Source organism: Canis aureus, chromosome 22 (genome assembly GCF_053574225.1).
Source record: "Canis aureus isolate CA01 chromosome 22, VMU_Caureus_v.1.0, whole genome shotgun sequence".
NCBI lineage: Eukaryota > Metazoa > Chordata > Mammalia > Carnivora > Canidae > Canis > Canis aureus.
In genome coordinates this window covers 49,416,081-49,430,564 of record NC_135632.1, presented here as the reverse complement: position 1 = coordinate 49,430,564, position 14,484 = coordinate 49,416,081, and the positions used below count along the sequence as shown (strand labels likewise).

The following is a 14,484-nucleotide window of genomic DNA, read 5'->3' as shown; positions in this document are numbered from 1 at the left end:
TTATTACTTCATTTTAAAAAAAGGAGGGTGGAGGGAGGGGGGGTAGTGAAGTCAAGATTTCACCTCATTTTTTTCTTTTAAAATCCACCAAAGTTACTCTCTAAGAACACTTTCATATTCCCATGAGTTGCCTAAGTTTGTCACTCCTTTGGCTAATATTAAGGAACTAAAAGGATAGTTTTTGGGTTTGAAAGATTGAATGACAAAGAGCCTGGATTCCTTTCTATAGTCTTCCTACATGTTAATTGTGAGGACAGATTGTCAGCCTACATTCCTGAATGTAGTGCATAACAACTACTTTTTGCAATAGTCATAACCCTAATTAACAGAGGGTATTTGTACCAGTGGTGTATTACTTGTTAGAAATTTCTTTACCTGAGCCATGTATGCTATAGGCATAATACAGGGGTGTATTCTAGGTCTTGTCCATCCTGTTGAAGTTGAATCTTGACTATAACCTTTTTCGCATAACTTGGGCATTTGGAATAACCCTGGATAGTTTTCCTTACTATTAGGCCCTAGCTCTGCCTCTGGAGTTTGAAGAGAGTTCTATTATCTCTTTATCTGCTCTTTGACAATGAGCTGTGCAAGGAAACTAGAGCTGTCTTCCAAATTCTTGTCTTGAGTCCACATTTTTTTTTTAAATTGTGGTAAAATATACACAACATAAAATTTACCATTCCAGTCATATTTTTAGTGTACAATTCATTTACATTAAGTACATTCACACTGTTGTACAACCATCACCACCATCCATCTCCAGAACTTTTTCATCTTCCCAGCCTCCATACCCATTAAACAATAACTCTCCAATCTTCCCAACTCCCAGCTCCTGGCCACCACATTTTATTTTCTTTCTATATGATTGTACTACTCTAGGTACTTCATGAAAGTGGAACCATACAATTTGTCCTTTTGTATCTGGCATATTTAACATAGCATAATATCTTCAAGGTTTGTCTGTGTTATAGCACATGTTAGAATTTCCTCCCTTTTTAAGGCTGAATAATATTCCATTGTATGTGTGTATACCACATTTTGTTCATACATTCATCCATAGGTGGAGATTTGGGTTTGTTTCACCTTTTGGCTATTGTGAATAATGATGCTGTGAACACTGGTGTTGAGTTCAGACCATATTCTTGAAGGGCAGTTTTATTTCAGGAAAGTATATTAACCACAATAATGATTTGTATTCATACAGTTATTGGCAATTCTTTAAGCAGTCTTAATACAAATAGAAGATTTTTAAAAAGCCACATTGGTAACTTTTATGTATGTGTTTCTTAGATTTTTACAAAGTTTCCCTAGAGTTTTCATAGCAAGTCCTCTTCATTTTTGTTAATGACCTGCCAGAATCTCTCAGGGGTTTTAGAGACATTAAAACCAACTGAGAACTTCAAGTTATAATGATGCCTTGAGGTGAAGTATTTGATTATGTCTCATCTAAGTTTAAGCTCTGAATTCTTTGGCAGGTGAGAGATGCTGCAGTATTGGCTATGGTGGAAATCTATAGACATGTGGGAGAGAGAGTGAGGGTGGATCTTTATAAGAGAGGAATTCCTCCTGCTAGGTAAGTCATGCTAAATTTGTTTTTCTTTGATGCTTATTTTAAAAGTTTTAATTTCATATGTTTATTTTCAATAGGTTCAATTTTCTGAAATGTTTTAAAATTCACAGAATACAAAAAGATATATAGGTTATCACTGTTTAAAAAGTTCTTTATATCCTGTAATTTTTTTGGACATTGTTTGGTTATTTACTCATACATTATTTAATATTTAATTAAATACCATCCAGTAAACTGTCTTTTGATACCAGGCACTAATAATTATTTGAAAGATGCTTGAGCAAGAATTTGGTAAAAATATTAATCTATTCATTAGGTAAATATTTTTTGAGTGCCTCTTGTTGAAAGGTATCACACAAACTGGATGACAGAAAGCTGTATAAGAATTAGTCACTAGTCTTAAAACCTAGTCAAATAAGGGATCCGTGGGTGGCGCAGCGGTTTAGCGCCTGCCTTTGGCCCAGGGCGCGATCCTGGAGACCCAGGATCGAATCTCACATCGGGCTCCCGGTGCATGGAGCCTGCTTCTCCCTCTGCCTGTGTCTCTGCCTCTCTCTCTCTGTGTGTGTGTGACTATCATAAATAAATAAAAATTAAAAAAAAAAAAACCTAGTCAAATAAAAAGAAAATTTAAAATATCTGAGTACAATAGCTTTGGTCAGATCAGTAAAAATCCTATTGATGAGCTTCTCATATATCAGAACATTTTTTTCCAAAGATACTTTTTTTTCTTTAGTACTTCTCAGAGTTACTATTTTTATTAAATATTATTCCAATTAAATTTTTTGTAATCAAATTTTAGTTCCTGTTTTAAGGGGGGCTTGAAAAGATTTTTTAAAACTTTTCATTATGGAGAATTTCAAACATCTACTGAAGTAGACAATAGTATAATGAACTTTCATGTGCCCGTTAACCAGCTTCAATAATTAACAACTAGTGGCCAGTTTTGTATGTTATAGTCTTACCAACTTATTCCTATCCTGTATTATTTTGAAGCAAATCCCTATTCATAATATTTCATCTGTAATTCAGTACATTTCTAAATGAAAAAAAGTTTTTTTTTAAATCGCAACTATAATACTATCATCACAACTTAAATCTTTTCGCAAATCTGTAAATCCAATATCCAGTCAGCATTCAAACTTCCAGTTGTTTCATAAACGTCATAAGTTTGTGTATATATTTTTAGGTTTGGTCGAATCAGGATCCAAATACAGTCCAACAATTAGTTGATATGTTCTTACTAGTCTTTTTGAATCTTTATATACCTCCAATGCTTTTTTTTCTTGTGTTTATTTGTTGAATAAGCCAGGTAGTTTATCTTGTAAAGTTTCCCATATTCTGAATATTGCTAATTCTTTTTCTGTGATATGATTTAACATATCCTTCTGTCTTTATATCCTATAAATTGGTAGTTGGATCTGGAGGCTTGATTAGATTTTTGGTAGTAGGGGGCAGGGTGTCAGGAGATGCAAGGCTACTTCAGAGGTGGTAGTATGTTCTGTTATAACTCATTATACCTGGCTGTCTCTCTTACCATGTAGTATTTTCCAATACCAATTATTTTTCAGTAATTGTCCATTAAATATGCATTTTGTTTACTTATTCATTCATTTTCTACTTCCGGGGCTAACAATTTCATTTGAGTAAATCCTACATCATCTTATATGAATGAAAGAAATGATGTTAGCATAATGTATTTATGTGTAAGAGTGTGTATATGTACATATATATTATATATTTTAAATGTTCTACTGAAATTATTTTTATTAAATAATTTTATAATTTTATGCAAGTATTAAATCCATACAGAAAAGTATGTAAATCATAAGTATGCAGCTGTGTAAATTTATCACAAAGTGAATACTCCCATGTGTCCACCACATAGGTAGCAAAGTTGAACATTAAAATCACCCATAAGCCTCCCTAAATCTTTCTTAATTCTTGAATTTTTAAATTTTATGTAAGTGGAATCATATAGTATGTATTCTTTTGTGTCTGGTCTCTTTCAGTTAACATTATTATTATATTTTAAAGATTTATTTACTTATTTGAGAGACAGAGCAGGGGGAGAGACAGAGGGAGATGATCCTCAAGCAGTACCACCCCTCCCCCCACCCCCTTGTTGAGCATGGAGCCCACCTCACCATAGGGCTCAATCCCATGACCCTGAGATCATGACCTGAGCCGAAACTGAGAGTTAGTTGCTCAACCAGTCGAGCCACCTGGGTGCCCCTTGTTGTTGTTGTTGTTGTTGTTTTAAGTCATTTAGGTCGTTGGATTTTGCCATTTAGCTTTCCATTTTATGAATAAGTCCTACTTTATGAATCCATATTAATGATGGACTTGTGAGTTATTTTCAGTTTGTTGCTTTTTTTTTTGAATAATGCAATTAAAAAATATTATGTTGGCGCACCCGGGTGGTTCAGTCTTTTGAGTGTCTGCCTTTGGCTCAGGTCGTGACCCCAAGTTCCTGGGATCAAGCCCTACATCCGGCTTCCTGCTCAGCGGGGGGGGGGGGGGGGGGGGTGAGGTGGGGGGGTGGGAGGGGTGAGGGGGGGGGTGGCTGGCTGCTTCTCCTCTTCCCTCTGCCCCTTTTCCAGACTCAATTTCTTTCTCTCTTTCAAATAAATAAATGAAACCTTAATAAAGAAATAAGTAAATAAATAACACTCTTGTACCTGTCTTTTTGTGTACCTATATATTCGTCTCCTGGAATGTATCTAAGGGTGGAATTGCTGGGCCATATGGTATGCTTACCTATAATTGATATTGACAAACAGTTTTCCAGAGTGATTGTATGCACTGATATTTTCACTGGCCCTGTTTGCAAGTTCCTATTATTCTGCATTTTCATTGACATTTAGTATTTAGTCTTAACTCACTAATTTTAAGTTTCTGGTACATGTGTTATTATTATAGGGGTAATCTATATTTTTCTGATTACTAATAAGGAAGAGAACCATTTTGTGTATTTATCAGCCATTTGGGTATGTTCTTTTAAAGTGTCTTTTCAGATCTCCTGCCTATTTTTAAAAATTGGGTGGTCTGTCATTTAAAAATTGATTAGTAGGACTTTCTAAAATACATTCTAGATACAAGTCATTGCTAGCTATGCATATGTTTCAGATATCTTCTCCCTTTGTGACTTGCCTTTTTATTTTCTTGATGATGTCTTTTAATGTACATAAGTTTTTAATTTTGATGTAGTTTCCAGTCATTTCCTTTATGATTAGAAATTTCTGTGCCCAGTTTAAAAAATCTTTGTGACATTCTCTGGGTAACTGTCCTGAAGTTTTTTTTTTTTTTGTCTTGAAGTTTTATTCACATTTTGATTTATAGTCCATGTGATATTTTCTTTGAAAATGGTGTGAGATAGGGGTTCAGACACATTTTTTTTAAAGATTTTATTTATTTATTCATGAGAGACAGAGAGAGGCACAGACACAGGCAGAGGGAGAAGCAGGCTCCACACAGAGAGCCTGACGTGGGCCTTTATCCTGGGTCTCCAGGATCACACCCTGGGCTGAATGCTGCGCTAAACTGCTGAGCCACCTGGGCTGCCTTAGACACATTTTTTTTTTTTTGTTTTTCTTATGAGTAGCTATTTGACCAGCATCCCTTATTGAAAACATCTTTCTTCAGTGTTTCTTTTATTATAAATTAAGTGTCCATATATGTATTTAGGATTTTTCCACCTATGCTCAAAATAAGATTAGTCTATAATATTCCTTTCTTCTTAAGTTATGTTTTATAAATACTTTTAGTTGTTAGGGGAAACTCCTTAACTGATTTCCCCCCCATCAGAATCAGTCTCCTAGGAGCTTTATCATACATGGATAGCCTACACTTTTAATGTTCTTACTGAAATAAGCCAATGATTTATTAACCCTGTCCCTTCTTATTTATGGTTTCTCTGACCACTAAGTGGTGAGTCAGTTGGCAGATAAGGATTCTGAGACCAGAGCAGTGACGGGTAGTTGGTCAGAAGCTGAGGCTTTCTGACTCCCAGGCTACAGTTCTTTTCCTCCATGCTCTGGTTCTGTTCTTCTCCATGAGGCTTCTCTACCAGATAGTAGGGAACGAGAGGGTACAGGGTGTGATAGCTTTGCTTATTCAAGCATACAAGTGTTTTCCATCCTTTTAGCATGTGACTTCATTATTTTGTAGGTAGTATTTTGAGTCTAAAACTTTTATAAGGTAAAATATGAATGAATTTTGGTTTACCCATTTCTTTAGATGATTGTTGCACTGTTTCCCTTTTTCCCTAACATTTATTCTCATAGCTTTATACGGGATATTGCATTTATTTGAAAACTATAATCTTTTATCATATAGTGGTTATGTTCTCACTTTAATTTTCTGAAGAGTATTTCTGCCTATTAAATGCTGCTCCCTTGGTGATTTCCAAATTTCCTGTTGGATATAGCCCTTTAGGGTAGAATTTCTGATTTTGTCCACCCTTATTTATATCAAGAACATTCTTTATTAAAATAGCTGAACTTAAGTATTATTTATAAAGCCATTGAGTCAAATAGTTTTAAAGTAATAATCAAGCATTTTTTTCCCTGTGGTACCTGGTAGCTCAGTTAAGGACCTGTATGTTTTATTTGCCCACTTCACTCAGTTCCTTACCAGTTCTCTTCTCTCAGAGCTTTCTTTCCTCAGTTTCTTACTGTCATTTTGCTACTCTAATTCTTAATTTCATGCTTCTTAACATCTTGTTCTGCCATTTTCCCCAGAGAGCTTTCCTGGATCCTCTCCTTTCTGTTTCTGGCCTGTGTGATCTTTCTTCATTCTGAGGTCCCACCTTCCAGTTCCAGTGTTCCTTCTCCCATTTCATCTTGTCCAGTCTTGTCCTGGGCAACTTGTCTGGTGTCTGCTCAACTCTCTGGAAGATACTACTCTGTAGGATGAAGCAACCTGTGTCTTTATTTATTTATTTGTTTGTTTGTTTGTTTGTTTAACCTGTGTCTTTAAACTGAAGTGTGTGCTTTCAGATGTGTGAATATTTTTATTTGTTGAATTCAGTGGAGGTAGAAGGGGGAGGCTAAGGTTTAGAAATCACTTTATGATGAGTTCCTAGGAGGAAAAAAATGTATTTTTAAGACAAAAAAGTATCTGCATCTTCGGTTTACAAGCAAGAAATGACAGGATATGGATCAAGGGCTAATAACTAAGGTTGTAGAAATGATGCTGTGAAAGAAACAAGGGTAAGACAGAGAATATCTGGCAATTAAAAACAAAATGACAGGGATCCCTGGGTGGCTCGGCGGTTTCGCGCCTGCCTTTGGCCCAGGGCGCGATCCTGGAGTCCTGGGATCGAGTCCCGCGTTGGGCTCCTGGCATGGAGCCTGCTTCTCCCTCTGCCTGTGTCTCTGCCTCTCTCGCTCTCTATGTCTATCATAAATAAATAAAAATAAATCTTAAAAAAAAATGACAGTGGCCCTCTTCCCTTCTCCACATCTCTAAGTCATAACTTTAAGAATAAATCATAGCATAGGGGTGTCTGGGTGGCTCAGTTAGTTAATTTTTGCTCAGGTCCTGAGATTGAGCCCAATGTCAGGCTCTGCACTGAGTGTGGAACCTGCTTGAGATTCTCTCTCTCCCATTCCCTCTGCCCCTCCTTCCCCTCCTGTGCTCAGCGCTCTCTCTCTCTCTCTCTCTCAAATCCATCAGTCAATCAATCAATAATAGCATGATATATAGGAAAGTAAAGGCAAAGCAAACTAAAAAATACTGCTGTCAGCATGATCCCATTTTGATCTAAAGAAAATTTATATATAAATACAAACCATTTATATATAAATACAAACTGAAGGCATACAGTTTAAAAAATTGGATGGTGGGATTGGGGTTTAGGTTTTTTTCTTCTTCCTAATTATATTTCCTAGTTTTCTTTTATAATGAGTATACATTATTTTTGTAATAAACACATTTTTTTTGGTTTTAATGTATTCTGAATTTCTTTAATTGCTTAGGATCTTTTTCTAACAGTTACGTTTTTTTTTAATTCATTTTTTATTGGTGTTCAATCTGCCAACATACAGAATAACACCCAGTGCTCATCCCATCAACTGCCCCTCTCAGTGCTGTTACCCAGTCACCCCCACCCCCCGCCCACCTCCCTTTCTACCACCCCTTGTTCGTTTCCCAGAGTTAGGAGTCTTTCATGGTCTGTCTCCCTTTCTGATATTTCCCACTCATTTTTTTCTCCTTTCCCCTTTATTCCCTTTCACTATTTTTTATATTCCCCAAATGAATGAGACCATATAATCTTTGTCCTTCTCCAATTGACTTATTTCACTCAGCATAATACCCTCCAGTTCCATCCACGTCAAAGCAAATGGTGGGTATTTGTCGTTTCTAATGGCTGAGTAATATTCCATTATATACATATACCACATCTTCTTTATCCATTCATCTTTCTATGGACACCGAGGCTCCTTCCACAGTTTGGCTATTGTGGACATTGCTGCTATAAACATCAGGGTGCAGGTGTCCCGGCGAAGAAACATATTTTTGACTTAAAAAAAAAATGATAGCAGAAATATAGAAAGTAATTCTGAATATAATCAGAAGCAGTAATTTGAAAGTCAATAGTAGAGAAAATATCAAATTATCAGTTATATCCTTCTCATTTTAGTTTCTAGCATTTTATATTTCATTGTTTTTATGTTTTCCTTATGTTTCCTTTGCATGATTTTATGTACTTTTTAAAGATGTTTGGTGACTCAGATTTATTATAAGGTTGTAGCTAAAGTATTTTTGATGGGTTTGGAGAAATAATTTTATGAAATTATGAAACAATTTCATAATTTTATGAAACTGCACATAGATAACTGCCTGTGTTTGGCTGCTTCTCTACTTAAGAGGGATGGGCTTTGTGTTTTCTCTTAGTAAGTGAGGTAATTAAAAAGAGAATTGTATAAAACTAACTGAATCCCTGAACTTATTTTTCTCAGGGAAGTGATTAAGGAAATTGTTTCTATTTAAACTGTATATAAAGGGCGCCTGAGTGTCTCAGATGGTTGGGCATCTGTCTTCGGCTCAGGTCATAATCCCGAGGGTTCTGGGATCAAGCCCCATGTCAGGCTTCCTACTCACGAGGGAGTCTGCTTCTTCCTGTCCCCCCCCCCCCCCATCCCCAACTTGTGCGCGCGCTCTCTCTCTGTCAAATAAATAAGATCTTAAAAAAAATTTAACGAAAACTGTATAAAAACAAATGTGTTCTTTATTTCCAGATTAGAGATGATTTTTGCCAAATTTGATGAAGTGCAAAATTCAGGCGGCATGATTTTGAGTGTCTGCAAAGGTAAGAATAATTATGTTATTTCAGTTCTCAAACATTTCTAAGATTGTTTAGCAAAGTTTTAGGTACTAAAACATGTTTTCAAGTCAACTGTTATGTCACTGATTCAGCAGATTTGATTTTGTGGCTTGAACCTTAGGATATAATAATAGAGTCTTTACATCCTGCTAATTATTACCTATTCTCTGACTCTTTTATAGTAACTGAAAATTTAATTTTGGATCAATTGTGTAAAATGATATGGTTCTTTTCCTAATTTTTGTAGCTTCTGGGTTGAAGATATGTTGACTCTCTTGCTTTCCATGTTCCATGCATAAAATGTTTTCATTCCAAAAGTAATTGTCTTAGTTGTTTTTAGTAAAAGTTTGGGGATTGATGGGCTTTATTACACCTATGTGTAGACTCTCAGTGATGATATTGGTGAAGAGACTTACATGTAGAAACTTCATCAGCATGATCTGATCATCTTTGGTTTCTCAACTGATATGAGACAATTTAGAATACAAGGTTGTTTCGGGTTAGTATCTGGCACTTACTCAATTTGGTGGTTGCTCTTCTTTTTGTAAGGTTGCTAGATTATGTTTGGTTTTAGTGGGTGACATTTACCACGACTTTTCATTTTTAGCCATATATATGAAGAATATATTCTTTTTCCAAAAATAGTACAGGTGTTTTTTCCACCTAGGAAAGTCGGTTCCTATTAAAGAGAGGGGGAGGGAAGGCACCCGGGTTGTTCAGTCTGCTAAGCATCAGGCTCTTGATTTTGGCTCAGGTCATGATCTCAAAGCCCTAAACTCAATGAGAATCTTCTTCCCCTTCTCTCTCCCTCTGTTCCCCCCCACGCATGCTCAAGCTCTCTCTCAAATAAATAAATCTTTAAAAATAAATAGAGTGTGGTTACCTTAGTAATACACCTGATATTGGGGGGAAAATTGGTGTGAGTTGTGTAGTCAAATAATGGAAGAACTAGTTAATATAATTTAGTTCTTTTTTATTAAACCAAGACTGAGCCTTACTGTGTTGCAGGAAGGCAGATGGAATGACAGTTCAGTGTTAAAAACCTAATCTAAACTTAGTTCCAGAAGCGTAAACTGACTTCAGTGCAACAGTCCTCACCCTGACTGCCAGCTGTTTCTCACTCTTCTCTGAATAGAAGGTGTTCTGAGTACCTTATCCTAATTTTTCCAGCAGTTACCTCTATTTCCATAGAAACCAGAAACAGCAGGAAGATTAAATTTAATCTAAATTTCCTGGATTGAGATTACTATGTTTTCATTCCATTTATAGTGCATTCTCATTTGTGTATTTGATTATGTGGCTACAACTCTAAGAAAAAAGTTAAAATGCATATTATAAATTTAAGGTATTTATTACTTGAACATGGTTTATTTTGAAAGTGCTGTCTTTTTGTGAGGTTATTTCTGTTACCTTCAAAATAGAAGGTTTTACATTCCCTGTTCTCTTAGCTCCCATTTCTTTTTCTCGTTTCTCCATAAACAGGAGGTTTGGGGTCAGTATCTGGCATTTATTTCTCTTGGAAGGAGTCTTCAGAGACTTTATGTATTGGAGATTATGATCTGAATATTCTAACTGTGGTCAAATGTGAATATTAAAGTTTAATAGTCATACAGTGGGATATAGAAATAGGTCAGGGTGTTTTTGATGACAATACTATGCTGTCACTGAAAAATACTTTAATGGATTCATTAATAAGGGAAGAGAATAGAAAAGGGAAGCCTATTTATCATATTGGCAAGTCCCAGGGCCTAGGTCTTTCCTCTCCCTTGTCTGTATTCTTTCTCTGTAATGTAATCCAGCCCAAAGGCTTTAAATCATGACTACTTGCTGTTGACTCCTAAATGTGTGATTCTGGCCCTTATTTACCTCTCTTATGCTCTAGATTTAGTAGCTTGTGGCTCGATTACATTTCCTTTGGGGTGCTTAATAGGCATCTCAGGCTTAACTGTTGGTCTCTTCCTTTTCCTCAAATCTCTTTTTCTCCCAGTTTACCATTTCAGCCAGTGCTGCCATCATCAGCTCAGGGTACAAACTTGAATTGATCTCCCCCTTGGTTTACCTTTGAAATCCTAATATATCCAAAATTTGTTCATTTTTTTTCCTGTGTCCACTGCTCACACCCCACCCTAAGTCTTTAGCTTTTACCTGAGTATTGCGATAGATTTCTATTCCATGTTTGCCTTCTAGAATCTATTTTCTACCCAGAAGTAAGAGTGATCTTAAAATGTAGATTAGATCATGTTACAACAGTGAAGAAGACAAAATTTCTGCCTCAGGGAGCCTACATTCTAGGGAGGGAGATAGATTGTAAGCAAGTAAGCAAATGAATATCCAGAATGATTACAGTTGGTAATGGAAAAAATACAACTACCCTTTGTTTAATGAATTTAATGAAACTAATTTAAATTATTCCTAAAATCCTTGCAGCTAAGTGAAAACAATTAAGTGAAAAAATTATTTACACTAACATTATGGTATGTGTCATCCTAACCCCAGACAATGAATAATTTTTGAATAATTTTTATAGGAGAGAAATCTATCAATTGAACACTGAAAACGAATTTTTGTAAGTAACAATTTGAAGGTAAAAAGTTTGTACCCGAAGTAATACTCTTTTTTAAATTTCTCCACGATTTTTCCCTACAAAATTTTCAGCCCTTATTGGCTTATTGTAATTGTGCCCTCAACCTAAAACTTTAAAGTTATAGAACAGAAAAACATTACTGGGCAAAGTAAAAGCTCAAGATGAAAACTTGTGAAAATAGTTCATGCATATAACAGACTGAGAGCCTTTGAAGGTAGCACCCCTTCTCTATCACTTGGTGTACATGTGCAAAGAAAATTGTTAAGAGTTTACCCAAACATGGCATTCAGTTCAGATTTATTTCATATAATATTCTAGAAACTGTTTGGTAAATAAAAAATTTTAGCGTCTATGCCTAAAGCATCACACTTCTTATGATATATTGATTTAGAGTGGTTGGGGATGAAAAGATCATTTTAGTAAACACAGACAAGAACAAAAAAACCCAGGGGATTTGTTATTAAGGTATAACTTTATAAGAGATATTTTTTTCTCTTTAGTGTACCTCTTATCCCCTTATGCATGTCCCGATACACAATTTTACATCTCATGCTTTTTGTCTCTGATTTCTTTCATAACTGCCATATCTATATTCTTTTAAGTTTTGGTTGACTCTTTGACTTGATTTTCTAGAGAACTAGTTCAGCATACTCAAGACACAAAGTAAATTACATAATTAGAGATTTGAGCATATCATTTAGTTTAGGAAAGGGAGAAATGCACATTTTTTAATCTTGAGGGTTTTCTAAGCCTGACTTTAATTCTCATATTAAATTATTATATAATTAATAATATTAGATTATTAGTAAGTAAAGTAATCTAGAGCAGAATCCCTGAGTACAGTGGAATTAGCTCTGCTGTTAGAAGATAACTGAGTTTAAAGTTAATCAGATCAAGGCTGGAAGGAGGCAGTACCAGCCCTGGAGGAAGGAAAAGACTGAGAGTTGCAGGCCCCCTGTGATTATGTCTGGGCCTGTTGTCATGGAGCTTTTTAGACCATCTCCTACACTAGCTGAGATGTAAACACCAACAGTGTTGGTGGCTGTGACTGTAAGTCTTTTTCTCTTTCACTGTGAAAAAACTATGCAAAATTCTCATTTGTCTCCTGTGCATAGGATCTAATGAAGTCTTGGAGTAAAATCATCATAAAATGCTTCCCCACTTCTATATTTGAAACAGTTGCTAGAAAAAAATTGCTCTAGAAGGCTGCAATAAAACAAAGCATAGAAATTAGGCTTTGAAATTACCCTGATACTTGGATTATAAGAGGCTAAATAAGGTAACTTGCAGTCTAGTTCTTTATATGCTTGTAGCATACACTTTAGTGAAAAGCAAAGCAGCCCTTTTCTTACATTGATTTTAAAACGTGTTTGTTTGTGACTATTAGCCCCAGGGCCTTCCCGAAGCTTGACAATGTGCTGATGGTTGTGCAGCTTGGATGGAGGGTGCTCTGTGTCCTGCAGCTGCGCACTGGCTAGGTTCTGTCTCCACCAGAAGCAAGCTTTGTTCCGTGTGGCTCTGCTGTCCGCACACAGAGCAGCCTTTGATGGGCTGCCTTTGACGTGATTTGTTTACGGCAGCCAGAAATGCTTCCTGCATAATGAGAGCAGTTAATCATGGAAACTGGGCTATTCCTGTTTGTGCACTTCTAGCAATCTTCTGTTGTAAATATTAAAAGGTAATAACAAAAGCATGAAAACCTTTTTTAAAAGGCACAAATCAGTTAATCCATCAGATCATGTGATCGCTACTGATTACATGGATATCTTTAGGGAAGCAGAAAATGATTGCTGAACACATGCCTTGTGTTTTGATGATTGCATTAAAAGTCCCCTACTGGGATGGCATTTATTGGCTCCTCGAGCTTTTCTTACATTAAATTTCAGGCAGCCAGTATAAGGAGAAGCACCGTAACCTGTGTATAACCACATATGTGTAGTTAAAGAATAATCTTGATCAGGCTCTGCTAGGTTCTGCTAAATAGACAAGGATTTTCAGCAAGACCCCAGACTTTTATTTTGAAGTGGAGTAGCAGCTGTTGGCTATTGCGGTGCAGAGCTGCAGCGCGGCCTGGGTCACACAGTGCTCTGGGTGTCTGCAGGCTGCAGGCCGAACCCAGTGGCGCAGGCACCGAGCAGCATTTATTTGCTGTGCTGTTTGACCTCTCGGTTTGAGAAAGCTCCCTGGACCATCTGAATGGCTATGGGAGATGGTGAGTAAGATCTGTTTTTCTTCTTGTGCTTGTGTTGTTATATACTTCCTTTTAAAGTGACGATCATTTGCTGTGTGAGAAATATATTACTTCCTAAAGACTGTGTGTGTGTGTGTGTGTGTGTGTATGTGTACAGTTGTGTGTGGATATATGCACATGTGTGCTTGCTTGCCATTTAGTATCCTTTTCTGCTTGATATGTCTGTATAGGATCTGGCAAATATGTCAGTTTACCTTGCAACCCAAGCAAGCCCTCAGTCTGTGGTAGTCTATAGGAAGGGTTATTGGAAGAAACATGGAATATATGCAAAAGCTTTGAAGAGAGAATATGGAATATGGCTCTTAGACGAATGACAGCTTTTGGCAGGAAGGTTTGGTTGGCTAGCTTATCATCTTTCCTGTTGTATATGACAACAAGTAGAATCTTGTATTAATAAAGTATTTAAGGAAGCAAAATGTCTTGCCATAGACACTATTTTAATTAACATGCTTGTGATTTGTCAGTGTCCCTAGTAAATAGTTCTCTAGAAAATATTTATTCTTTTACAAATCCTATATAGGGTATAATTTGATTAAAAATAGATTTTTCCGGTGTTTTATTATAATAATAATTTTTAAAATATTTCTACAGTGCTTTATACTGTTCCAGAGTACTTTAGTATACTTAGTCTACATTAACTCCTCAGGTACAAATAATTCTATAAGTATACGGAATATTTTGGCATTTCCATTGCACAGATTGTGAAACTGAGGCTTGCTACTATGATAAGTCCTAGATCTAGACACAGA

General features: G+C 36.1%; 1 protein-coding gene across 31 annotated transcripts in view; it reads left to right on the top strand.

Moving 5' to 3' along the window:
* Positions 1-14,484, top strand: part of CLASP2 (cytoplasmic linker associated protein 2) — a 177,633-nt gene that overhangs the window by 25,092 nt on the left and 138,057 nt on the right. For 30 of the 31 annotated variants that reach the window (XM_077865949.1, XM_077865947.1, XM_077865945.1 and 27 more), the window contains exons 6-7: positions 1,476-1,573; positions 8,815-8,885. In XM_077865949.1, coding sequence (XP_077722075.1) covers positions 1,476-1,573; positions 8,815-8,885 — 169 coding nt within the window. Of the gene's footprint in view, positions 1-1,475; positions 1,574-8,814; positions 8,886-13,105; positions 13,697-14,484 lie in introns of those variants that run through there. The other variant, XM_077865974.1, reaches the window with a different exon arrangement.